At 33.9% G+C, this 27,649-nt stretch overlaps 3 protein-coding genes across 3 annotated transcripts; 1 reads left to right on the forward strand and 2 right to left on the reverse strand.

The window, feature by feature from the left end:
* The first annotated feature begins 5,235 nt into the window (after positions 1 to 5,235).
* On the forward strand, positions 5,236 to 9,560 carry LOC140830207 (uncharacterized). Its single transcript, XM_073193492.1, has 3 exons — positions 5,236 to 5,293; positions 6,211 to 6,267; positions 6,808 to 9,560. Exon 3 carries the CDS (start codon positions 6,810 to 6,812, stop codon positions 9,558 to 9,560), a length of 2,751 nt encoding a protein of 916 aa, XP_073049593.1. The 5' UTR covers positions 5,236 to 5,293; positions 6,211 to 6,267; positions 6,808 to 6,809.
* Positions 9,561 to 9,873: 313 nt separating this feature from the next.
* On the reverse strand, positions 9,874 to 13,604 carry LOC140830967 (serine/threonine-protein phosphatase 7 long form homolog). Its single transcript, XM_073194588.1, has 6 exons — positions 13,531 to 13,604; positions 11,409 to 12,155; positions 11,206 to 11,324; positions 11,032 to 11,119; positions 10,483 to 10,926; positions 9,874 to 10,392 (listed from the first exon to the last, which is right to left on the reverse strand). The coding sequence occupies exons 2-6, from the start codon at positions 12,153 to 12,155 to the stop codon at positions 9,985 to 9,987; spliced, it is 1,806 nt and encodes a 601-aa protein (XP_073050689.1). The 5' UTR covers positions 13,531 to 13,604; the 3' UTR covers positions 9,874 to 9,984.
* Positions 13,605 to 13,942: 338 nt separating this feature from the next.
* LOC140829822 (exocyst complex component EXO70H1-like) lies at positions 13,943 to 16,023 on the reverse strand. Its single transcript, XM_073193110.1, has one exon. It carries the CDS (start codon positions 15,791 to 15,793, stop codon positions 13,949 to 13,951), a length of 1,845 nt encoding a protein of 614 aa, XP_073049211.1. The 5' UTR covers positions 15,794 to 16,023; the 3' UTR covers positions 13,943 to 13,948.
* Between the last annotated feature and the right edge of the window lie 11,626 nt (positions 16,024 to 27,649).

Here is a 27,649-nt window from a genome sequence, read left to right on the forward strand (position 1 = left end):
TTAAAGTTGAAGGAATTATCTATGCCATGAAAGGTTTAAGGCAAGATATTAAAATGATGAGTTGACAAATTAATTAAATCTTAGAAGGGTGTTGGGAGAATTTCTAAGATAGAGGGGGAAAATATTTTTAAATTTTGTGTTTAATTCTTTAGAGTTTTATCTACCCATTAAATATTTTAATGAATTAATAAATTAATTAAGGAATAACATTATCTTGCATGCATGGATAATTCTTTAAATCTTGAAGGTAAATTTACTATCATGTTAAATTATAATTTTTTAATTAAAATAAGTCTAGATTAACTTATCTCAATTGGTCACATATTTTATTTTAGGCTTTTAATTAAATTATTGGACAAAAAAAAATTATTTACTACTTATTCTCAAGTTAATTAAATAAATCCTTAAACATTCTTTTATTTTGAAATGAATTATTATTTATCTTAAATACATTCTAGGAATATTTTCTTAATATTAAATTTTATCTCAATACTCCAACTCCAGTCCGGCATCACTTATTTAACTGAAAAGACAACAACTAAACTCATGCGATTTAAAATAAATAACCATAACTCAACCAATTTTAAAAGAATGGATATAAATCTTCATGCATAAAAAGATCATTTTAATTTAAATAACAGTAATTATGCATGGCTTATACGTAGTCTGATTTAACAGGTTCTACAGTAAGTCCTAAGCTGGGTAGGGTTATTACACTTGTTGTAATTACTCAAAGCCTTCCAGTGGATCCTATCCGAGGTGGTAAAATGGGTGACGTAGGAGCAGTTGAAGTCTCCGAGCATCCATAAACATATATTGTGTATTTAATTGTTTAAATATTTTTTTCAAACTAATTTGATCAGTAAGAGCATCCTGTCGGTTCAGTTTTACATCATAATCGAACTGATATATGTCACAACTGATTCATGTTATCTTCATTTATTCAGTTACACAAGATATAAAATTTATCAGTGTTTCTTAACGAAGGATTATTTCGAGTGTTTTCCGCTTGGTTTAATATCAAACTCAATATAATTCATCAGTGTATACATTCTTAGAACACGAGCTATTGCAGCGCTTGGAGAATATTGTGTTTGAAGCACCTCAAGGTGCTTAGCACACGATCCTTCAACTTATTACAACCTGTTTGGAATATAATGAAATTTAGCATAAGATTTTGGCTGAATCTGGTATGTCTTAGATTTTTTTGGCAGAAGCTGTGAACAATGCATGCTACATACAAAGCAGATCAATTATTAACAAGAATAATGAGAAAACTCTATGTTAGGATCGGTTAAGGATGATGATGTGTCTAGAAAGGGGGGTTGAATAAACACTTCGGTTTATGTAATCTTTTTTCGGATATATATCGGTTCTATAAGGAACTAATTCGAAATATTGTGTGTCGATATCAATCGGTTAACTAATGATTGTAGTGCGTAAATAAACTGAAAGATAATTGAATATGTTTGGCTAAGGTATTGAAAACAAAACGAACAAAATGATGAACACAAATGATTTTATGGATGTTCAGAATCTTCAACTGCTCCTACATCATCTCTTCTATATCAAGATATGATTTCACTAAAATACTTTGATTGATTACAAAAATTTGTAATAATGACTTCAGTTGGACTTATACAATACCAAACTGAAACTCTTAACTTATCTTCTTATTTATCAGTTTGATAATTGAATAGCTCTAATAATTAGCCTGAATGTTATGAATATAACAATGATGTGAGATCTAAATTGTGCGATTTGTAAACTGAATAAACTTGAAAGTAAATTGCAGATAACTGATAGTTGTTCTGTTGGTATTTCGTTTCGTTTCGTCTCGTAACCTTTCTTCAACTGAACTTCTAAGCTATAAATACTATTCGATTCCAACAGTCGCATTGCACGTATTTAATGGTTAGTATCTGTTGAATCATCTTCTAGACTATGTAGAAGACTTTATTCTGACATAGGTACAATGTATCAGACCGTTCTGCTTTGGTACAGACTGTCAGTTTGTCTGCTGAGTATTTCAAAATGCAGCTAAAGACGTGGCTAACTAATCAGGAGTCAAACTGGTTGACTGATCAGTTCAGCTGGACTACATCAGTTCTAAATTATTTCTTCTCAGTTTGAACACTTCAGTTGAGATAGGTCATTTCAGTTCAGTTTTTCAAAGTCTTCAGTTCTGATTTTCTATATATTTAACGAACTTCGAAACATCAGTTTTATGACTTATTTATTCTTATAAGAACTTTAGTCTATTAACTTCAATTCTAAATTAATTTAAGTCCAATAAGTCTTCTTTCAGTTACGAGCTCTCAGTTACGTCAGTTCAGTTTGGTTCTTCAGTTTTTTTACAGATTTGTTTGTCAAAATCTAAAACTCATTAATTCCAACACTCTATATGAGATACGTACTGGCAAACAACTCGATATTTAATACTTACACATATTCGATTGTAAGTGTTTCATTCACAATAATGGTAAAACTCATTTAACCGCTTTTGATGTTAAATCTGATCTGGTATATTTTTATTATACTTTTTTATTATCAAAACATATAGGGTTTTTAATCATCGAAATCTAACTAAGAAGAGTCAATTCATGTTGTATTTGACAAGTGATCTATTTATCAAGATAATAATAGTAGAAATATACATAACTTGAGTAATAAATTAGTTGCTACCAACCTTGATTCAATCAATGACCATGATATAGATTTGAAAAGAACGGTTGAAATCATACATGAAGCAAGTCCAGCCGTCTATGAAGAACCTGCACATAATCAAGCCACTGAAGAAGTTGAGCCGATGATTAATCATCAGACACAAATACCTCAAGAGGAGGATATTGAAGATTCACACAATGAAGATCTGAAGATGCAACAACAAGATGCAAAACCATTTGTACCAAGTCTCCAGTGGAATAAAAACCATCCACTCGAGCTGGTAATCAATAATTTGACCGCTCCTCTCATAACTAAAAAACAAATGATAGATGAATTCTTACATGATGTTAAATATTACAACTTGAACTTAAGAAAATAGGTGAAGCCTTAGGAGATTCTAATTGGATCGATGCAATGCAGGAATAACTTAACCAATTTGAAAGAAGTAAAGTTTGACATCTAGTTTTCCAACCGGCTAATGAACATGTTATTGGAACTAGATAGTTGTTTAAAATAATATGGATGATAGTGGATCGGTAATAAGAAATAAAATAAGATTAGTTTCACAAAAATATAGTCAGAAGAATGGATAAGTTTTGATGAATCTTTTGTTCCTATAGACTTGAGGCAAATAGAATATTTCTTGTTTATGATACTTTTGAAGACTTTAAGATTTATCAAATGGAAGCTAAGTCGGCATTTCTTTGTTAAATGAAGAAGTATATGTTGAACAACCTCCTGATTTTGTTATCCATATTCATACCAACATTGTTTATAAACCTGACAAGGTATTTTATAATTTTTTTTAAAAAAAAAACTCCTCGTGCATGATACGATACAATTTTTAAATTCATTCTTGACATGATTTTGTAATCGAAATGGTTGATAAAGCCTTATTTAAATTTTTTAGTGCGATAATACTTTAATTATTCAAATTTATGTTGATGACATAATTTTTTGTTCAGCTAATTTAAAGATGTTTTAGAGAGGCTCTAAGATGATGCAAGAAAAATTCGAAATGTCGAATGAGCGTGATGGGATAACTCACATTATTTCTCGGGTTTAAAGTCAAACGCTATAAAGTGACACCTTCATCAGCCATATCAAGTACACAAAAGATTTTTTCAAAAAGTTTGGCACATAGAATTTCAAAATTTTCACGACCCCAGTGAGGTCATCTATTAAGCTAAATAAAGATGAAGAAATATAAGGGGATATCACAATGTACAGAGGATTAATGTGATCACTTCTCTATCTAACCGCTAGCTAACCATATATCGTGTTTTTTGTCTGTTTGTGTGTTTGATGTCAAGCTAATGTATTGGATTTCGAGCTAATCCTAAAACATCTCATTATAGTTCAACTAAAAACATTCTAAAATACCTTAAGGGAACTTTTTGTATAGGTTTTTGGTATCACAAAAACTCAATTCTTAGCTATATTGGCTATTTAGATGCAGATTTCGCAGGTTGTAAGATTGATAAGAAGAGAACTAGGGAATCATGTCAGTTCTTGGGAGATAGACCGATATCATGGTTTAGTAAGAAGCAAATATCAATTGCCACACTAGCGTATTAGTTGATTTGAATTAGTGTATATATTTAGATGATATAAAAGTTGAGGGATAAAGTAGTTAATCAAACAAGTAAAAAATTCCAACGTCTCCGGTCCGAAGTTGTGAAAACTTGATTTATCATAGAATCTGAATGTTTATTCGTTAAGCAAATTAATAATTTTTAACGGTCCAAAATTTGTTTATTTCTGTTTTTCACAATTTTGAATTATTTATTTTATAATCTGCCTTTAAAAAAATGCATTAATTTATTTAGATGAACAAAATTTAATTGAATTTAAAATCACTTTATATAAAGTTAAACAACTTTAACATTAATGTTTTTAATTTCAAGATATTCAAATTTCCCCAAATCAATAATGTATACGAATTTTCCAATGTTGGCCAATCAAAAAACCAAAATATTCCCATCAACTGGTTTTTTTTTAAAAATATTATAAAAAATAAAAATCATTACAAAAATATTACAAATTGAGAATGTTTACAAATCTATAACAATCCGCAAAATACTGCTGCGGATTCAAACAATTTTTAAAAAAAAAAATTAAAAAATAAAAAAAAAAAGGAAACGCGCAGTGTACACGGATTCTGAGAATCCGTGGGTCACTGCCACGGATTCAGAATCCGTGGCAGTGACCCACGGATTCTCAGAATCCGTGTACACTGCGTGTACCCACCCCTTTAAATAGAAAGGCTTCTCTTCGTGTATTCTCATTCCATTGTTTAATATACCGAAAATATTGGTTCTTCGTGTTGCGAGAAATATACCGAAATTATTTGTTCGTAAGATTCATTTTCGCAATTTATTTCTGCATCCGATTCTTATGCGTAAAATCTATTTTTTTCACTTCCATCTTGTATTAATATTATTTGTTGATTTTATCATTTTTTTATTTGAAGATATATGTTTAATTTCGTTGTTAATATTATAATTATGTATTAAGAATAATATTTTCTTTTGTTTAGTTTTTTTTATAATACTTGTCATTATTTTCAGATATTAGCACCGTCTGTTGATGTTATTACAAGTTCCGTATAATTACGTACGAGAAGGTAATTTAAGTACTTTTTTTTAATATTTTGTTTGTATTATGTATATTATATTATTTTAATTATAATTTTGTTCACTAACATTATATTATTAAGTATAATTTAGTGAAATATTATATTTATAATATTAAAAGCGATATTAAAAAATAGTTGGAATTTTTAAAAAATAATAAATATGATATTGTGATTTTTGAAATATTTGAATGTTAGTATTTTTAATATAATTAATTTATTTAATTTAATATAAGAATGAGTTAATATTATTGTACTTAATAGTATTGAAATTATAAATTATTTTTTTACATTTTTTAAATAAATTTTTAAAAATTTATATATGAAATTGTGTTAGTTACTCTATATCTTTGGTCACTTTAATATAATTTATATAATATTATAAATATGTTTATGTTAGTGCAAAGTAATATAAGAAATTGATAATTGTAATTAAAATATTTTTATCCAATTATATATTTTGATATAACTTACTTAAAATTTGTGTGTTTATATACAAAACAATTTTTAAAAATATGTAATAAAATTGCACCGAGTATTTGGCGAATTCATCAGTCCTTCAGCACTTGTTCGGCATTCTTCTTGCGGAGCTATTTTTTTTTTTTTTTCACTCAGTGTTATTTTTTGTTAGTTATAAAGAATCCGTGATTATCCTCCCTTTATAAATTGCGTCGTTCGTGTTATTATTGGAATTCCTAATTTGATTTTATAGTTTCTGTTGATTATCAGAATTTTTGAGAATTGCGCCGAGTTTCACCAATTCATAATTTGATTTGGGAGAATTGTGCGGAGTATCAGAATTTGGGAGAATTGCGCCGATTCTAAGTCGAATATCTGTTTTTTCTTTTCTTTCTATATTGAATTGTTGTATGTAAATTGTATCTGATAATTTTTTTAATTTATTGCAGATATTAAACTCCGGTAGCTGATTTAATTACAAATTCCGTACAACGACATTTGAAAAGGTATTTTAAATAATATCTTATATTTTAATTGTATTATTTATGTTGTATTAATGTAATTATTATTATTTTCGTTTGTATTATACTATTTTATATAATTTTGTTACTAGTGACTTTTTATAATTATTTCAAAGTTGCACGTCTCGACAGTACATGTATATATTAAATTAATAATAATAATAATAATAATAATAACAACAACAACATATTTTTTTTTTCAATGATATATTTTGAATTTATTTACTTTTAAGTCTTATTTTAGTAATTAAATTAAGTTTTAAGGTACCAAAAATTTTATATGTAGTAAAACAATTTTGAAAAATATAAATTTATCTTGTAAATTGTTCATTTGTTTCTGTTTATTATGTTTTTTTAAATTTTTTTATACACTTAATTGTTAAAATTGTTAATATAAGAAATTAATATATTTGAAAATTCTAATTACACATGTTTAAAAATCTACATTTTTAATATAACTCATAACAATATTTTGTATTAAATTTTGTTATGATTGTATATATTATGTCATAGTTTTTGGTGCAGACATGGATACTGTGAGAGCCTTACTTTATGTAGGTGGCTATGTCATTATTGAAGATGGTAGGGTTGGATATAGTATCCCCGCGACAAGGCCCATTAAAATCTCTCGGTCTACTACATTTTCTCAATTGGTGAATTATGTGCATCGCAAGCTGTCTATCGACCCATCAAAATTCTGCATGAAGTTGTCAACGAAATATTGTTATAGCTCGTCGGGTCGTTACATTGAAGAGCATGTCTATATCACAGATGATGATAGTCTACAATTTATGTTTGAGTTGCCGACACTAGATTGCATGTACTTGTATGTTGATTCATCGCCAGTGTTACAGAACGTAAGTGATTACGATTTTGATGCAGTCATGCCAGTAATAACGCAAGGTTTGGGAACAGTAGGTTTGAATGAAGCAGGACCTTCTATGTATCACGTCGATGAACAGTCAGCTCATACATACTCTGGGATCGCCACTGGTCCTTGGGATCACCATATCACAGCTCACACTGAAGAAGACTATGCATGGGGGATGAATACAAGACGAGAATGGGATTTTACTTCAGGGGGTTGGGATCATAATATCACGGGTCCATCAGGAGTTGAAGTCGCATGGGGTTCTACTAGAACAGGCCAATTGGATTTAAATTCATGGGCTGGTGAGGATAATACCACAAATGTTAGACATTTTGATAGTTCTACTGTGGATGCAAATATTCGAACCCCAATTACAGAACACATGCCTGAGCAAGATGATATATTTGGGGACAGTTTGCATCATGTCATGAATAGCGATGACGATTTGTATGCTACATCAAGTGACGAAGAAGATGAGCATCATGTTGACAATGCAAATGAAGGGACACCGGCGCGTGTGTTAATGTCTGGAGCAACAATGACAGCGAACATTCCTATTGCACCAGAGCAACATTTACGTGAAATTCCCCAATTTTTCAATGAAGTCTATGAAGAACAAATTCCAGATTCATTTGGTATTCCTTCTGCATCACGAACAAACTTTTACAATCCTGAAAGGCCAGAGCTCGGTGTAAAAATGGTTTTTAAGAGCAAAGGTGAGTTAATAGCTTCTGTGAAGGATTTTTCTGTTCGGGTTTTGAGACGTGAATATATCGTTGTCCAAAGTTCTCCGACAATTTGGAAGGTCAAATGCAAGAACTGGTCGGAAGGTGGCAATTGTGGGTGGGGACTTCGAGCATCGTTCAAAAAAAGTTTAAGCTACTTCATGATTACAAAATATTGTGGTGATCACACATGCATGTCTACCGAAGTCGGTATAGATCACCACAACCTTGACGTAAACATGATAGCAAATACACTTTTGGGAATCGTACGTTGTGATCCTGCATACGAAATCAAATATGTGCGAGAAAGTATTAAAGAAAAATATGGTTATGATATATCGTATGCTAAGGCATGGCGGAGTTTGAAACGCGCGGTGGAGTTAGTCTATGGCACATGGGAAAGCTCTGTAACGTTGCTTCCTAAATATATGGGAGCATTGTCGAAGTACAATCCAGGAACTGTTGTAGAATGGAAGCATCTTCGACCATATGACCATCCACATAAAGTTTTGAACTTTGTGTTTTGGGCATTCAGACCATGTATAGATGGTTTTCGACATTGTCGCAACGTAATCAGTGTAGACGGTACCCATATGTACACCAAATATAAGCACAAACTACTCATAGCAGTAACATTGGATGCTAATAACCAGGTTTTCCCGCTAGCATTTGCGCTTGTTGATGAAGAAAATTATGAGTCTTGGCATTGGTTCCTCGGTAATGTTGCACGACATGTTACCAGAGGGTGTAGTGGTGTGTGCCTTATATCTGATAGACATGCGGGTATAACAAGTGCAGTTCAAGATCTCCCCGACTTCAAGCCTCCTCTTGGTGTTCATCGTTTCTGTTTGAGGCATGTTTGCTCTAATTTCAACAGCAGGTTCAAAAACATTCATTTGAAAGACTTATGTTGGGAAGCAGGGATACAACACCAAGAAGCAAAATTTAATGCGACAATGGAGGCAATTAAGACAAATAATGCAGCAGCTTTCACGTATTTGTCGAACATTCCAAAAGAAAAATGGTCATTAGCTCATGATGGTGGATGGCGACGAGGGATAATGACGACGAACATGTCCGAGTGTATTAATGGTGTGTTGAAAGGGGCGCGACGTCTTCCAATAACTGCGATAGTGGAGATGAGCTTACAGCGTTGCGTGAACTATTTCATTCAACGGCGAGCTCGCAGTGATAAGATGCTGGAAAAAAATCAACCATGGACCGACTATGCATACTCTAGATTTGATATGTGGTCAAAGAAGTCAATTGAACATCGAGTAGTAAGATTTGACCAAAGGGATAAAACAGCATCCGTCGCGACAGGAGGAAGACCGGGTCGTCAACATCACGTACAAGCTGTGAACATTTCTACGCGTGAATGCACATGTGGTAAATTCACAATATTTGGAATTCCTTGTTCACATGTTATATGTGCAGCAAAATGGTTTGGTTTGAATCCCGCACAGCTTGTACAACCATGGTTTACATTGAGCGAATACGTGAACACATACGATGGAAGATTCTACCCTATTCATGATGAACAATATTGGGATGAACCTACGTTCCAATTACGCCACAATGGTGTTCGTCGACAAAGGAGGCATGCTGGTAGAGATCGCACGACACGCATAAGAAACGAGATGGATCAGCCATCAACGAGAGAGAGACAGCGTGGGAGGTAAAAGATTTACAATAACGTATTGTACCTTATTTTTAAACCATAACATTTGAAGTTATTAATGTTATTACAAAATTGTGTATTTAAATTTTGTATTTATTAATAGTTGTTGTTCATTGCAGGTAGGTGCATGTGAGAAGATCGAGTTATGGTGCCAAATAATTATGTTTTTCACGTAGATTTTACAATTTAGTATTGTATTGTTATGACAATTCAGTGTTGTATTATTAATACGTATGTTTTTCTCGGGGTCTCACATAGTTTGTTGACTATTTTGACTTGATTTAGCGAATATACTGACGTGTTTTCATTACTGTAACTTTATCCGTAAATTTATTCATAAATGAGTAGTAAATCAGAATCGATACATTCCACAATTTTAAAAAGTCAATAATACAGAAATTGTATACGAGTGTCGAAATAAATATTTAACGTCGATGGTAACGGTGCCCCCCAGTGCCACACGGTGGTCTTCTGATTACTCTACGTCCGCGACCTAACATCTGTTCATCATCTCCATGCGTAATTGTTTGTGTTGCAGATGTACTTGTATCGGCAATGTTCCCACCAACCTCATACCCTTCTGTATCAGAATATTGTTCAAACGGTATGGGCGACGTGTTAAATCTAGGCCGACTCTCATTCATACTCGGTTGAAAGTCACTTTGTAAAAATTGTGTAACACTTCCAGCAAATGGAGTGTAGTAACCAGCGTCATACGATGGAAAGCTTGAAACCACTGGCGGAGTAGTGTATGCCATATTTGAAGATGATGGCCCGGGTTCAAACTCATTTCCTGTCCACATCGGTCGATATTGCACATGAGCTGGGCGTGTCTGTTACATAAATGCATTTGTTATGTAACATACATTTAATATAATAAATTATATTTACGTACATATGTAGATAGATTGAACATGTCTTACGATAAAATCTCGGTAGTTTGCATCAACGGGATGGTAGCCCATGATGTTTGAAGATACCACTGGCGGCGAGAGCACTATCTGTGAAATGCGATGATACCAACCAACATAGTCCACTGTGATGGCGGGTGTACCAGGTAGTACATAATCCCCACCAATCACAAAATTATATCTGTTATCCCACATTTCTACAAAATCTTTGTGATATGTCGCCCAATCGAAGTTGTTCCGGCCTTGTCGCGTCAGTTTATGAAAATTGTCGAAGTTAGTAGCAGGTGGCGGAATACCCTGACGCATTCCAAACTGTCGGAGACACCGCTCTGGTCTATGCATCTCAACTATATGAAAATTGATCAATGCGCATGCCGACCGACATAGATGAATTCTATGGCCGTCAAGAATTCCACCAACCTCCGGGGACTCCATAGCATAAACTGTCCATAGAAACTGAAGCAAATAAAATGAGAAAAAGATTATCAAGTCGATAACATATAATTCAGACTGAATTTGTAAAACAATATGAAACTCTAAACAACTAATTTATATATCTACCTGCCCTTCTACCATCCTGTCAAGCATATCTCTCATTGTACGGACCGAATGATGGGCCGTGTGTGTCCAAGAGAATGCGCGTCTCCACCTACAATTTATAAAAATACACAATAGTTTCATTAAAACTACATAACAAAATAATAATAATAAATGTTAATTATTTCTTATTAGTACCGTGTGCCGTATGGTGGGAATGGTAGATCCTGAAGCACATCCGCAGCCTGCTCTTGTGAAATAGATACCTCTTGCGCTCTATCAGGACAAAGAAGAGTAATTCTAGACCACACCCAAATCTGCAATAACATATAACAGAAATAGTCAAATCATAAGAAAAAACAAGTACAACAAGTATAATGATCGTAGAAGTGTACAAATACCTGCAATATCTGAACTGGGCCACACAAATCGGCCTTCAGTCTCATTGATGTGTCGCACAACTCTCTATAAAGATATGCCAACACAGCAGAACCCCAGCTATACGTATTCACTAATTCTATGTCCTCAAGGAACTGCAAATACATAAGTTTCACGGCAGCACCTTCCGAGTCCGAAAACATACATCCACCAATGATCATTAACGCAACACAACGAGAATATTGTGCCACGTCCTCTTCAGTGCTTTGATCAGTAATCATATTATTAAGGCAATGGTCTAGCAAAGCAGTCAGATAAAGATGTGCACCTTTAATCTGAGAAAACGTAGGCGTAAAACCCAACCAAGTAGCGCATTGCTGTTGTAAAGTATGTTTATTGTACGCGGTATCTATACCAGTGATGGGAAGGCCATCAATATTCAACCCCCAAATAAAGGCAACGTCCTGCAGGGTGATTGTTGCCTCGCCCACGGTAAGGTGAAATGTGTGTGTCTCACGACGCCATCTCTCAACAATGGCTGTAAGCAAATGATTATCATAATATTTAATAGGACCACACTGAATGATACCATAGAAGCCCATGCGTGCAAGACATAGGCGGACACGGAGGTGAATCCCAGAATTAAGCAATCTCCAAAGACATTTGTCAGATCGACGTGGCGTAATTATTGCATCCATGTTTTCAGCGTTGATATTAGTTGATATGTGTCTGTCCCGCAAATACAACACATTATCCGTATTTTCAGCCATCTTGCAAAAAAAACAAAATGCATTAGTTAACAAATATTATATTTTTAATCAACAAAATTTAACTACATTTTTAAAATTAAACGAAAAATAGTTGAAATTTCAGGCTTGAGAAAATAAAACATATTTTTTGATGACAAATGGGTAAAAAGAATAATTACTGTAGATTGAATAATTCCTTCTAAAATACAATAATACTTCATAATACGTAACATTTAATTATAATAAATACATCCGTAATAATATACTTATAATAAATGCATTATTAATAAGAATAAGGTCTAATCCAAGAGATTTACTGCATGTTATTAAATAATATATACGTGTCATTTTTTATAAATTTATTATTAATTTTAGTAAATTTTTAGCTAGTTATTGCCACTAATTACAATTTTTGCCACTAGATATAACAAAATTTCAAAAATAAATTAACCTACGTAAATACAATATACAAAATTAAAAATTTTAACCTACGTAAGTGATTATTAATAATAATAATTAACAATTCACGTAAAATTATTCTAATTCACGTAAAAAAACTCACGTAAATAAGTATTAAAAATAATAATTATTCTAATTCACTTAATTGTTAATTATTAATAATAATTAACTATTAAGTGTCATTTTTTATAAATTTACTATTAATTTTAGTAAATTTTTAGCTAGTTAATGCAACTACTTATAATTTTTGCCACTAGATATAACAAAATTTCAAAAATAATTTAACCTACGTAAATACAATATACCAAAATTAAAAATTTTAACCTACGCAAATAATTATTAATAATAATAATTAACAATTCAAGTAAAATTATTCTAATTCACGTAAATAATTATTATTCTAATTCACGTAAATAATTATTAATAATAATTAACAATTAAATAACAATAACAAATAAACTATTAACATTTACATATGATTAAGAATTCACGTAAAAAATTAGTCGAATAATTAATAAAATTCACGTAACTGTAATTATTTTAAATATAATTATTGTGATTATTCTAATATTATATCACGTAATATAATTATTATAATAAATTTTAACGTAAATTAAATTTAATTATTGTAATTAGTGTGCTTATTGTAGATATAAAATTATGTCACATAAATATAATTATTGTCATTAAATTAAGTACAATTATTAATTATTTTTTAACACGTACAATTATTAATTATTTTTTAACACGTAAATTAAATAGAATTATTGTAATTATTGTATATATAAGATTATATCACATAAATATATCGTAACTAAATTAAGTGTAATTATTATTCCAAAATTTCAGAATCACAGTATTATAATTGCAATAATAAAATTAATATTATACTTATTGTTATTATTTAAAACTGATATAATTAATACCGAAAACTTACGTTAATAAGTAGAAAAATCTGAACACAGGTGCGGTACTCCAAAGAAAGAAGAAACTTGCTCCTTCGACTTGCTCGACTTCGGTGCAAAACCGAGGAAGGCAACCCGCATATAAATACTCAAAATTTTGGTCACGGGTTAATAATCACGGGTGTACAAAAATCACGGGTGAGTGCACGGATTCTGAGAATCCGTGGGTCACTGCCACGGATTCTCAGAATCCGTGCCACGGATTCTCAGAATCCGTGTACACTGCACTGCGCGTTTCTTTTTTTTTTTATTTTTTAATTTTTTTTTTTTAAAATTGTTTGAATCCGCAGCAGTATTTTGCGGATTGTTATAGATTTGTAAACATTCTCAATTTGTAATATTTTTGTAATGATTTTTATTTTTTATAATATTTTTAAAAAAAAAAACCCATCAACTACCATGTAACAAAATAGATGAATCCGACAATGTCGGGTACACCATGGATCTATAGCTATCCGGAGCTTCTTTCATCGAAAACATGTCCGAAAAGTAATTGTCCAAATCTTCAGGGGTATATTTGATAATCGACTCAGCCCCGACTCCACTTCTGTACTGTTCGTAAAACGCCCTGTAACTGGAGGAAATATTATTGGAAAAGTAAATTTTGATTTCGTCGCACATTTTCGGGTCGGCTATGACCCATGACTTCTGCTTCTTAAATGCCGCCTCGAGTTCAGAATTAAATTTTCTAAACTTTTCTGGTATGCCAACCGTTGGATCCTCGGTTAGTGACGCCATCACTCTACCCCAGCTCATCTTTTCGTAGTTTGCTAAATATTGCTTCACTTTGGACACATGTTTCCAGATCCAATCAGACCCAAGTAGGGGCCCGAGATTAGAACCCCGGACCTTCGAAACGATGTAGTTTAGGTTGTTTGCTAAGAACAAATAAGACAAAGCCACGTCATGATAGTGAGCCGCCTTGCCGTCGAGCTTGCAAAGGAGTACAAGAATAAGCCACGCCAGGTGGGTGGTGATCGAGGGTTCCGATGGGTACTCAGCCGCCGATGTTGGGCTGGAGAAGTAAGATTCTGGAAATGGTGTCCGCGCCGCAGCTGAGGGATCCCCGATTATATCGGAAACCAAGCCGCTGTAATCCCCTAGAAAAACTAGAAAATTCATGACGTAGCGAGTGAGAGGGTGTACGCCGCCGTTCACCGGCGCGTTTGAAGTGTCCTTTTGAATCGCCGCCTCGAATTGACTCCACATAACTCTTAGAGCTTCGGCGAGACTCGCCGCCGCCGCCGCCGCCTCGGACCTTACATCAGCCAGAGACTCGTGGGCGAATATGGATTCGATCTCCGGCCACAAGTTGGAGATCGCCTCGTACATATCCAGCCCGCTAAACATTTTCTCCGGCGAAAGAATCTTCTTGCTTCGGGCGAAATTATGCGGGAAGCTAAACAGAATCACCGCGGCGTCTCTCGAGATCTCGGCGAAACACGAAGCTGCGATCTTTTCCGAGAAAGAGAAGATGAAGTCACAAAGAGTTTTCTCGCCGTAGAACAGGCCTTTAACGGCGACTTTCACCGCGTGCAACCAGTTCTTGTTATTGTGTTCCAAAACACTCCAGTCCATCTTCTGAATATGAGAAGTGGTGAACTTTTCGACGTGTAAATGATACAATGACTCGTCGATAATGGATTTCCGAACAATCTTGTAAATGTTTACGCATTCTTTTGCGTAACCAGAGCCGATCATGACGTCGGCTATACTCTTCAACTCCGCCATAGCAATGTCCTGAGCATGAGGTGACCTCATGCTATCTTCTTCTTCTGAAACTTCACCCGAGATTTCCGACATACTTGATCGGGTCGAAGCCAGTGAAGAACGACCCGAAACGGATTCCGAATCAAGATTCTTTCTGTTAGCAGCTAAGATAAAGTAAAATTCTTTCTCCAACGTTTTAATGGCTGTTTTCATCAAGTTCTGAGCTCGTATAAGATTCTCAGACGTGGGACTAAGCTTCACGTAGAAATGCAAGACATTCTGCAGATTTCCGACAGCTTCAAGAAATCTTTGAGCTTCATTTTTTTCATGCTCAAACATGGACGAAAATTTATCGTGTTTTTGGGAATCTACATCCCATTTCTTGATGATGGATTCGGCCACATCCAGGTTTTCTTCCATTATTGTTTCAGAAAAACTGTGGTGGTGTGTTTTTTCACTCACACTCTGAGAATGATGATCATGTAATGGGTGAGATGATGACCTTGAAAAAAAGAAATTCATCATTTTTTTTTGCACGATTCTGTATTGGCTTTCTGAGATTATGCAGTGGGATTTGGTTGCTGAGTGAAGTTTATCTTGGAAGTTCTTGATTAGTTTATGAGGGGGAATTGGTTATTTATAGAAGGAAAGCGGAGAATCTTCCGCCGCAAAAGGAGAAAGGAAAATGACTACGCGTTTTTGGTTTCGTTTGAAGCAGTCGCTGGTTTTGTTTTTTGCTTGATAAGTAAGCTATTCTTCGACAAGTTTAGTGTAATAAGATATCGTAAATTTGATAGGTTTTAATGCAGAAAAAATACAATATCGATTTTTAAGTTGATCTATATAAAAGTTTGGTAAAAACTTGTGTGAGACGGTGTCACGATCTCTTATTTGGGTCATTCATGAAAAAGTATTACTTTTTATGCTAAGAATATTACTTTTTATTTTGAATATGAGTAGGATTGACTCGTCTCACAGATTAAGATCCGTGAGACGGTCTCACATGAGACCCACTCTAAAAGTTTTGAGTAAATCTCTCGTGAGACGGTCTCATGATTCTTTATTTGTGAGACATGTCAACCCTACACCGATATTCACAATAAGAAGTAATACTAGGGTGTGTTTGGTTGGGTGGATTAAACAAGGTTAGATAAATAATCAAACGTTTATATAATGTTTGGTTAAAATTTTAAGATACTTTAATAATCATTTTGACCTGATTTAAGACCCAATTTTATGGATAATCATTTGATTATCAATCTAATAAAACATGTGGGATAGGCTATCAACACTCATCAAGCTACATTTTTATCATCTTATTTCTTATTCGATGTTAACACTCATCATTTTATACTATGTCAAATATTATTTTGTCGTTTATTGAAAACACACGATCTACAAATATATTTCTAATAAATATAACAATAAAATTAATATTCAAAATATTATTACTATTTTAATTATTAATTAAATGTATATTTACAAATATATTTCTAATAAATATATTTAAATTAATTTTAATAAATATAAATTATAATTATAAATATTTAATTATCTATCAAATTATTTTAAAAATATATATAATTTTTTTTTTAAAAAATAATAATATTATAATTATTGTTAAACTTTATTTAACAGTAACTTTCAAAATATTATTGTTATTTTAATTATTAAAGTAAAGATATATTTATAAATTTATTTCTAATAAATATATTTAAATTTATTTTAAATTATAATTATAAATATTTAATTATCTATCTAATTATTTTAAAAATATATGTTTAATAAGCACTTGGGGGGATTTTGGTCATTACAATAAAATTTACAAAATTAATTCTTCATTTTAAAATTATACCAAATACCATGTTATTTATCTCATCATGCTATTAATCTATATCTTTCATTTTTTAATCACTCTAATTACTAATCATTTATTTATCAATCACACATACCAAACTGAGCATTAGTATAAAAAGTAATATTTTTTCATGGATCACCCAAATAAGATATCTGTATCACAAAATACGACTCGTTAGATCGTCTCTTTGTATGATGTGATTTGATTGATGAAAAAATATTATTTTTCATTTTAAATATGAATTAGGTCGACACATTTTATAAAAATTGACTCGGTCAAAGTATTTCACAATAAATCTACTCATTGATCTTTCATCAGTTTCTTGGTTTAAAATAATTAAAATTTGGTTTGAGTGAAATTAATTTTCTTTTCCTTTTGTTATTATTTGTCGAAGTGTGGATGAAACATCAACTTTCAAGTCACGCCATTATATTTGATGCCATGTCATCTGAAAATATATAATTAAAAAAAACTACTTTCTACGATAATTTTTTTTTTTGGCATAATCGAACGACCAAAACTCAAAATGTCAACTTAAATGACGAATTTGACTTCTTTTTCTTTCATTAAATATATGATAGCATAATTTTGTTTGGGGAGATAGATATCCAAAATCTGCCAAATACTCAAATAAGAAGGCATTTTTGGATTGCCCATTTCAAACAATCCATTTTCAATATAATTTTTTTGAATATATTTTAGTTATATTGATAAATATAACAAATTTAAGAAGTGAATTTCAAATTAATTTTATATCAATTTAGAATTTTGATTTATGATGACGAAACCTGTCTCCGTTATCATTTGGTATGTATCCGTTATCATTTGGTATATATTGGATAAACCTTTAGGATAATGGACTAGTTTACAAACCGTGTGACAGGTTCAATCGAGAAAGTATTTGTAGAAAAATCGAAATTATGATCATTGATCAAACTCTCATATACTCCAGAAACTCGGATAGAATGATTTACAATGTGTTATAAATAAAACCGATATTAGTGTTATTTGAAAATCATGATCCAAATTTTATTTAAGTTACCAAACGCAACTTTAAATTATTTATTATTTATCGAAAACACGAACCATGGACACAAACCTTGTAGTTAAAGGTAAAATGTTTATTACTTTTAAAGTGTAGTATTATCTCTAAAATTTTCGACAATAACGAGATATATACACTAAAATATTTTATTCAATTATCTATAAAATTTTCAACTTTTTCTTGACAGAATTATATAAAAAATAAAGCCAACCAAAAATCATATCTAACAATATCTCCCTTCCGTTTATTTTTGAAAAATCATACAACAGTCAAGAAAATTATAAGTGTTTTAACTCTAAAAAAAATCAAGTTCAAAAATCAAATCAAGAGTTTTCAATCAATTTCTCCTCTATCTGCTGCATATGAAAACATCAGATAATAATCATATGCTCTCCCTGAATATCAACCATCATTCCATCATATATATCAGCAGAGACCTTTTTTTTCACCATGCATCCTATCACTGCCTTAAAAAACCGAATTCGACACACCAAGATCAACATCGTGAAAAAATGAACCGGCTCTGATACTATTTTTTGATCCAGTTTTCTATTATTTTTTTCTAGTTTTCATAGTTCGCTTAATTGATAAAAACAAAAATAAAAAACTGAAAGCAAAAAAGCAAAAACTTGTGTGAGACGGTCTCACGGGTCATATTCGTGAGACGGATCTCTTATTTGGGCTATCTATGAAAAAGTATTACATTTTATGCTATGAGTATTACCTTTTATTGTGAATATGGGTAGGGTTGACCCGTCTCACAGATTAAAATCCGTGAGACGGTCTCACATGAGACCACTCAAGCAAAATATAAGCACGGAAAATTTTCTTTTTCTAATGATGCATCTATCACAAACAAATTTAGTAGACTTTACTTTGTGATCATCATTCATATTCAATATCTGCCAACTCAAACTCCTTTTGATAATACGGGTTCTTATCTCCCAAGAACGTTATATTCCTCTCCCGATAAATGAGTTATCAATAAGTTAACTATTGTGTACCACCAGTAAAAGAAAAACTCTCAAAATAGAATGATAAATTGGCTCAGTTTGAATCTTGTAGTAGCAATTGACGCGACACAAAATGTAATATGAAATGAAAAAACTAATTTTGTCTAGTTAATTTCGTAACTAACCAACTTGACATGGTCACAAATAAAATATGCTCTATGCAAGATTATCGCTTTCTCTCCAGAATTCATCTTCTTCTCCCGAACAATGGCTAGATGAATATAATGCATAAAAACAATAAGAAACAATTAACAATCACCTATGAAATATTTGACAATAAAAGCACATTGATCTCTCTTGACCACACATGATCACCTCTAGACAATCTTCAAAATGAATTAACATTACTTTACATAGAATATCATATCATATCCGAGATAGATATTATTTTTTCAGCTATATATTGCATTATATCTTATATATCAATCAAGATAATATCTTTCTATATCTCCATAATATCTTCAACATTGACAAGATATATACACCAAATTTCTTGACAAAATAATAAAAAACAAAGCCAATCAAAAGTCATATCCGACGTATATGATAGTTGAGACAAAAACATAAGTTTTAATTTGCAAAATTTTTATGAGAATAATTTAATATTTTCTCATTGTAATATAAATTTTGAGATTCCTCGTAATTTTCCTTCCATATTTGTATCAGTCAGAAAGAAAATAAAGAACATGTATAAGTCAATGGTCAAATATATATAGCAAAGTGTTGTGAATCAAAATAGTCAAACACTCTACAGATAGGCTGATCCTGAGTTCTAACCTAACCCAGTTGTGCATTTACGTTGACATACATATCACATGATATATATTTCCTCAAGGCCCGGGCTCTCTTTTTTCATGTATTTGATAAATTATTGGTTTTATCAAAAATAAGAAAGAAAAAGAAAAGTCAAATCCATTTTTTTTCAAATGAAGAAATATGCCAAATAAATCGGGTTTTTATTAGAAAAAATAAAAATTCTAACCGTGGTTGCGTGACATTTAAGCTGAATGCATCAAGTTTTACAAGAGCTCGAACATGTTTATGTAAGTTGAAAACTCTTAGGATGCATTTGGTTGGAGGATAAAATAATGAAATAATTAAGAGAAAAATGATAAAAAGAATGATTGAAGTAGAAATATAATATATAATGATAAAATAATATTATGTTTGGTATGATGGTTAAGAATGAGATAATTAATAATTTTTTGATGAATTGACTAAATTACCCTTCCATTTTTGCGTCGGCGGCAGAGATGATCGGCCGGAAGTGGTGGCGGCGGTCGGCGGTCGGAAGCGGCGTGCGGTTGTCTGCGGCGGCAGGGTCGGCGGATGACGGTGGACGGCCGGAAACGGTGACGGGCGGTGGACGGCTAGAATCGGCGGCGGCGTCCGGCCGGAAACGGAGGCGGCCGGCGGTGGTCGGCCTTTGGCGGGGGTTTCCGGTGGGCGGTCGGTGGAAAGAAGTGGTGGTGAGTTTGAATTTAGGAGAATGGTAAAATTGGAAAAATATGATGGATTAAGAGTGAGATAAATATTCCTAGGGGGTGAGGATGTATTATTTTAACCTATCTAATATAAGCTAATCATTTATAGGAGGGATTGACTTGGATAAACAAAAAACATACCAAACAAGTGATTAGGTGGGTTTAAAAAAAATAAACCTACCTAATCCTCCAAACCAAACGCAACGTTAGAGAAATGGAGTTTTGGAATAAAATTGTCTGTCACTTAATTGATTTCTTGTTAAATACGGGAAATGCAGAGCTATGAGGGATAATAGTTATTTTCTGAAGCACGTGCTTCAACCCGTTGTAATTCTCCGTGTGAGGACCCGGAAGCTAATTCATTTCTTAATCATTTTTGGGAATAATTGATCAATTTAATACACTAGATCTATTTTTTTTTAATACAAATACAGAACATAATGGAATCAGCTGATATACATGTCAAAATAAAAGTACAATTCCTGTACTACAGTATATCATAACAAACTGATGTTCTTTCACTACATATCATATAATGAAAACAACTCTACTTCTGGGTCCGAATCTCCACGCTAACTTTTCCTCTCTCATCCTCTTCTTGACCCTGATCCTGTCCCACTTGTTGTCATGCACACATACAAACACGACAACAGCCGGATTACTCCAGTGAGAATAACATTCCCAGTATAAACAATGTATACATGCAATCATATAACAGACTCGACTCATCTCTAATCTAGAGATCTCGATTCCTGGACATTGTCACATATAAATAATCTCAGCGATAGGAGTCGATCTACTCATAAGCAACATTGATATAAACCAAACATCCAGTGTCTCGGCATATCCGCCAAAGACTTGGCATATCTGCCAATGACTAGGCACATCAGCCCATGACTCAATACATGCTTTGCTATAAATAAAGAGACTTAGCATATCAATCTCATTCAATTGCAAAAATCAATGCAATAAAGTAAAGTATGTGATTTTGGAAAACTTGAGTCCAATCTGACTCAAGTCCATCTCCCGGTTAACATTAATTTATACTTTTCTTTCTGTCAATCTGACTCTATCTAATTCTCGGATTCAAAGCCTGTCAATATCAATCTGGCAATGACAATATCGATGATACTGTATCAATATACCATTCATATCAAGACATCTTAGTCTTATCAAATTCTGACGGCACAACAGTATAATTCTAAAATATCGGTACTACAGATCAGTATATACCAATAACTCATAATCAATAAAAGTACAAATCTGATATCAAATCCCTATCAATCCATTCTGAAAATCATAACAATTCCATATGGTATCTGTTCTTCAATCCGATTTCAATTATACGATGTCTACTATGTCAAGAACACCATATATGAATCATATCCGATTCCTTCTGTAACGTACCGAACTTTTGCTACTGAAAATTTGCGGAAAAATTTAACTATAGCGTCCCAGATCCGACGACTGTCCTCACTCACACGCACCCAAGGAATCTTCCCAGGAGGTCACCCATCCCAAAATTGCCTCAAGTCAAGCACACTTAACTTTGGAGTTCTTATGTGATGAGCTACCGAAAAGAAGATGCACCTTCGTGATATGAGTAGTACAAATCAAATCTTTTAAGCCCTCTACTGTACATCCCATTACATTGAACAGTCTCGGAATCCCTCTCATTCCCGTGTAGGTCGGTTCATTCATGTTCCCTCCATCTAGAAACCTGCCAGGAGCCGCTCAGTGTCCGTGCAACTAATGGCACCGGCGATCACCCCGTCCTCATCGGTCCCAGGCCTAACATGCCCACCAGCTTCCGCTTGGTTCGTCCCCGAACCACACTGTACTAAGAGAGGTCGGCTCTGATACCAACTGTAACGCCCCTGATTCGATGACTGTCCTCACTATATCAAGACGAGTCTTTCCAACGTACTTATGTCCTCACTCACACACACCCTATGAAACTTCTCAGGAGGTCACCTATCTCAAAATTGCCCCAAGTCAAGCACACTTAACTTTTGAGTTCTTATGTGATGAGCTACCGAAAAGAAGATGCACCTTCGTGATATGAGTAGTACAAATCAAATCTTTTAAGCCTTCTTCAACTGTACAGTCCATTACATTGAACAGTCTGAGAATCCCTCTCATTCCCGTGTGGGTCGGTTCATTCATGTTTCCTCCACCTAGAAGCCTGCTAGGAGCCGCTCATTGTCCGTGCAACTGATGGCACCGGCGATCACCCCCCGCCCTCATCTGCCCCGGGTCTAACCAATACTGACCTCTTCTGAAAATCAATCAGAACTCTGTTCTTCGTCAGCCAGTCCATTCCCAAAATAATGTCGAACTCTAGCATCGGCAAGACGATAAAATCAGCATACACCAAGGGGCCGTGCAATTCTAGATCAATGTCTCTGACCACACTAGTAGCTGACAGCTCTTCCCCTGATGGGACGATTACTGAATAATTCACGTCGAGTCCAATGGTCTTGATATCCAAGTGACTAGCGAACGCTTCTGATATAAATGAATGGGTGGCACCTGAGTCTATCAGGGCCTGAGTAGCTATTCTCTTAATAAAAATATTTCCTGAGACACGTTAGCACAACACAAACTTATATCCCAAAAATTCTAACATTAAAATCAAACATAGCAGAAAATTATTATCCCAAATTACTCAAAATATTACTAGCACCTTAATAATCCCAAATAAAATTCCACATGCAAGGCAAAATTAATACTGAGCTTAGGAAGAAAAATTTACCTGTCAGTAAAGTCGTGTCTGGGTTCTCCTCTTGTGTATGCATAGCGAATACTCTGCCCTGAGTATGCTGCTTCCACTGTGGGCATTCCTTCAGCATGTGGTCGGTAGCTCCACATTTAAAACACTTGCCGGATCCCCATAAGCACTGTCCGGGATGCTGGCGATTGCACTTCTGACACACTGGCAAATTACCGAGCTTCTGAGGCGCCCCTTGCTGCTGAATTGGACCTTTGTCCTTTGGCGGTCCTTGATATGGTTTCTTCCCCGGCGGCCCCTGAAACGCCCTCTTAAACTGAGGTCTCTGATGCTGCTGCTGCTGGTGTTGTGGTGGTGCTTGGTAGGGCCTCTTGCCCTGCCTGTCCATCTCGATATCCCTCAGATCCTGCTCTGCCGCCAATGCTCTAGATACGATGACTGCATAGCTAGTAGGACCAGCTACTCTCACATCGCGGCGCAAGATCGGCCGCAATCCATCCATGAAATGCCTCAGTTTACTCTGGGCATCATTAGCTATCATGGGTACGAAATGACACCCCCTCTCAAACTTCATCACAAAGTCTACAACACTACTGTCTCCATGTCGCAGTGTCATAAACTCCCTGGTTAGACGGGAACGTACTTCCTCAGTGAAGTACTTAGAGTAGAAAACCTCCTTGAAACCATTCCAAGGCAGAACCTGTAAGTTGACTGCCACTGATGCACTCTCCCACCATAGTCTGGCGTCCCCTGACAGAAGGAACGTGGCACACCTGACCCTATCTGCATCGGTCAGTTCCATAAAGTTAAAAATTACCTCGATAGACTTAATCAATCCTCAGCTATCATCGGGTCGGTGGTACCCGAAAACTCCTTAGGATTCATCCTCCTAAATCTCTCATACAGTGCTTTCGGTCTGGGCCTCTCCCCCGCATCTACTGCAGTCTGGTTCCTCGCAAATTGTGCGAAGAACTGAGTCATTCCTGCAAGCATCTGTGCCTGCATATTTGACGGTGGAGGTGGAGGAGCGTCTCCCCTCTCCTCCCGAGGCTCTCTGTCCTCATCCCTCATTTCTCGGTCAACCACACGTCTAGGAGGCATTTTGTTCCAACAATTTACCCAACACGTAAACCCACTATGCAAGAATATATAATAACAATAGCATAGATGCACGTACTCTGAACTCAAAAATGTAAACAAGCTGAAATCATGACAATACGCTTACTACATAACATAATTCAAAACTTTAAAACTTACAGACTTGAGGTGTGACTTCGTGAGCTTCTTGCGACTAGCAGTAGGCATAACCCTTTACAAGAACACCGCTCTGATACCAACTATAACGTACCGAACTTTTGCTACTTAAAATTTGCGAGAAATTTTAAATTTTTCTGCAAATTTTAAGTAGCAAAAGTTCGGTACGTTACACCTTAAATATCATATTTTCAAATCGTAACAAAATATAGTAAAACTTACGTCCAGTTGAAGTCTTTGTCGATAGGAACACAGTACTAAAATCGGATCGAAAATCTAACGGACGGATCGTTCACAAATCACAAATCTAAGAGGTGTAAAGGCACAAGGATTTTCTGAAGCTTTTCCTCGTGTTTTGCTTGTGACTGAATCTGAAGGAATTGCATTTATATATATATATATCACCTTGCATATGTAAGATACGTGTCTCATCTTTACACATTTCAGGTGGCACTCGAGCGGTCACAAATTACTGCTCGGGCGGCGAACCTTCTGTCCAAGTACTCGGCTTGTTAAGCACTGGCGCTCGGGCAGTCAAAAACTACCGCTCGGGCGCCAGACGTTTTGTCCACGAAATGTCCTTGTTGAACACTGGCGCTCGGGCGGTCATTTTCTACTGCTCGGACGCCAACAGTTCTGTCCGAAAATTACATAAATGACATGCTTTATCCAATCTGGTCTCGGAATGGTCCATCTATAATCACATCAATTCAAACTCAATAATCTTAGCTTAACATGATATAAAATCTTGGTCATTACACTCCGCCTCCAAGAGCTGAGGATATCGCACACAGACGTACGTGCGTGCTGTGTCGTGGTTGTGCCCTGCAATGGTGAAGTGCCTGTAATAATTTTAAATATCATGTACATAAATTAATTATATGAATACTGAATGCAGAAGATAGATTAGATGTTACATCTAGCCATTGAGTACTTAGAACTCTTTGAGCATGTATTTGAATATCTTCTTAGTGTTTGAGAGTCTTCTAAACACTCCCTCAATATAAAATATAAATGATGTTGTATAACTTTGGTGTGTGTGCTTAAGGACATCAAACTTTATAGGAAACTTAGACTAGCATCGACCAAATTTGAATTGATTGTGGCTTATCATTGAGATGTTACGTATTTCAAATAAATGATAAGTTTATTAAGATAGAATTTTTAACATTTAAATCTTTACAAATCTAGAGTCACTAAATAATATAAATTTTTTTGCATAATTAAATCATTAATAATTATCATGCTTGACACTTGATGCAATGAGATTTGATAAGTAAATAAATCTTTCCAACATTATCCCTCATGCCCCATATACATCTCATCGTCACCAAATAAGTAAACAAAATACACGAATCTTGGCAATAGGTCCCATAAACGCAAGTATTATATTCCATGAATCATGATGTACCATGTTTCTGGACCGAAACCTTATGTATATTTGAAAGGCCTAAAATTAAGACGATATAATCCAACTGCATGCAAATCTAGGGAAAATGAATAATAGCTAATTAAATTATTTTAATTGCTTAAATTAATTATGTGTGATATGTTTATATGGTTTTGAAATATTTTCTACTTAAATGCATAAAACTGTATTTTTAAAGGTTATTCGAGTTGCGATCGAGGAACGGAGGCTGATGGTCGAAAAATGGAAAATATTTTTATTAAATAATTTTTTTAAATTATTTAAAATAAAATTGATGCTTTTTATTTTTTTTTTAAAATAAAGAGTTTTGAGGTGATTTATACGCCGAGACGTAAATTTTTATCGGTATTCGATTTTCAACAAAAATACGAATTTTTGACAACTCGGCTAATAATTTCACGAACTTTACTAAACGAAATAATGTTTAAATGCACTATTGGGCTTAATGGGCCTATTACACTGTAGTAATGGGCCCTAGCTTACACACTTATTATTTAACAAATAAATAAGCTCAAAACCCCCACCCAAACCATTATTTACACGCCTCCTCACCCCTAACAATACAAGGGCTCTTTTCCCCATCAAACAACGCACGCACACACGAAGCATCAGCAAGGAAAGTTTCGGTTTTGAAGGTTTCTAGTAGAGATTCTCCGTTCATCGTCGTTCTTCGCATCGTCAACGAAATTTTGTGCGTTATATACGCAAAGGCATGCCATATTTCTTCGTTTACTCATCTATCATACCTTAATATGTATATAATTATGATTTGTATGAAAAACATGTTCCCTTGTTCATTATTTTGGTTTTATGCAAAACATGTGTTTTAAAGTTGGATTTTTGTTCCAAAAACTTGATAATTGTTTACATAAAGGGGCTGTCATGATTAGGTGTAACGTCCCGAAAAAATTTGAATGTCCACGTATACACGTGCATGCAAATATTAAATTCTTTTGTACTTTATTTAAATGTTTTAATTGGATGGATTAAATATGTTGTGCATGTTGACATGTTTAAAATGTACTTTTCTTCAAGGTTGCATTAAAATGTATTTTTAAAGGGTTATTCGAGTTGCGATCGAGTAACGGAGACCGATGGCTGAAAAATAGAAATTGTTTTTATTAAATAATTGTTTTTAATTATTTAAAATATAAGTGACACTTTTGAAAATAAAGAGTTTCGAGATGATTTTATACGCTGAGACGTAAATTTTATTGGTGTTGGATTTTCAACAAAAATACGAACGTTTTGACAACCTAGCTAATAAATTTACAAACTTTTCTACTCAAAATATATTAATTATGCACGGATGGACTTAATGAGCCTAATTAACCTTGTTAATGGGCTTAAGCTACAATTAGTATTATAATTATTATTTAAATTGCTAATCACCCCCATTAAACCTACAAACTCACGCCTTCCTCCCCCAATAATTAACAAGACTCCTTATTTCTTCTCAACTCACGGCACACACCAAAGTATCAAGAGGAAAGCTTCGAACATTGCTAGGAAATCCAAGCCAATGTTGTTCGTCTTCGTTCTTCGATTCGTCAACGTAAAATCATGC

Source organism: Primulina eburnea, chromosome 4, assembly GCF_022965805.1.
Source record: "Primulina eburnea isolate SZY01 chromosome 4, ASM2296580v1, whole genome shotgun sequence".
Taxonomy (NCBI): Eukaryota; Viridiplantae; Streptophyta; class Magnoliopsida; order Lamiales; family Gesneriaceae; genus Primulina; species Primulina eburnea.

Bases quoted from the DNA above. Each gene is read 5' to 3' on its own strand.
- LOC140830207 (XM_073193492.1), top strand. From the start codon at position 6,810: ATGGATACTGTGAGAGCCTTACTTTATGTAGGTGGCTATGTCATTATT.
- LOC140829822 (XM_073193110.1), bottom strand. From the start codon at position 15,793: ATGATGAATTTCTTTTTTTCAAGGTCATCATCTCACCCATTACATGAT.
- LOC140830967 (XM_073194588.1), bottom strand. From the start codon at position 12,155: ATGGCTGAAAATACGGATAATGTGTTGTATTTGCGGGACAGACACATA. The intron at 11,120-11,205 runs GTACTAATAAGA...TATAAATTGTAG, and splicing joins TTCCCACCATACGGCACACG to GTGGAGACGCGCATTCTCTT. The intron at 10,927-11,031 runs GTAGATATATAA...TATTTGCTTCAG, and splicing joins ACAGGATGGTAGAAGGGCAG to TTTCTATGGACAGTTTATGC.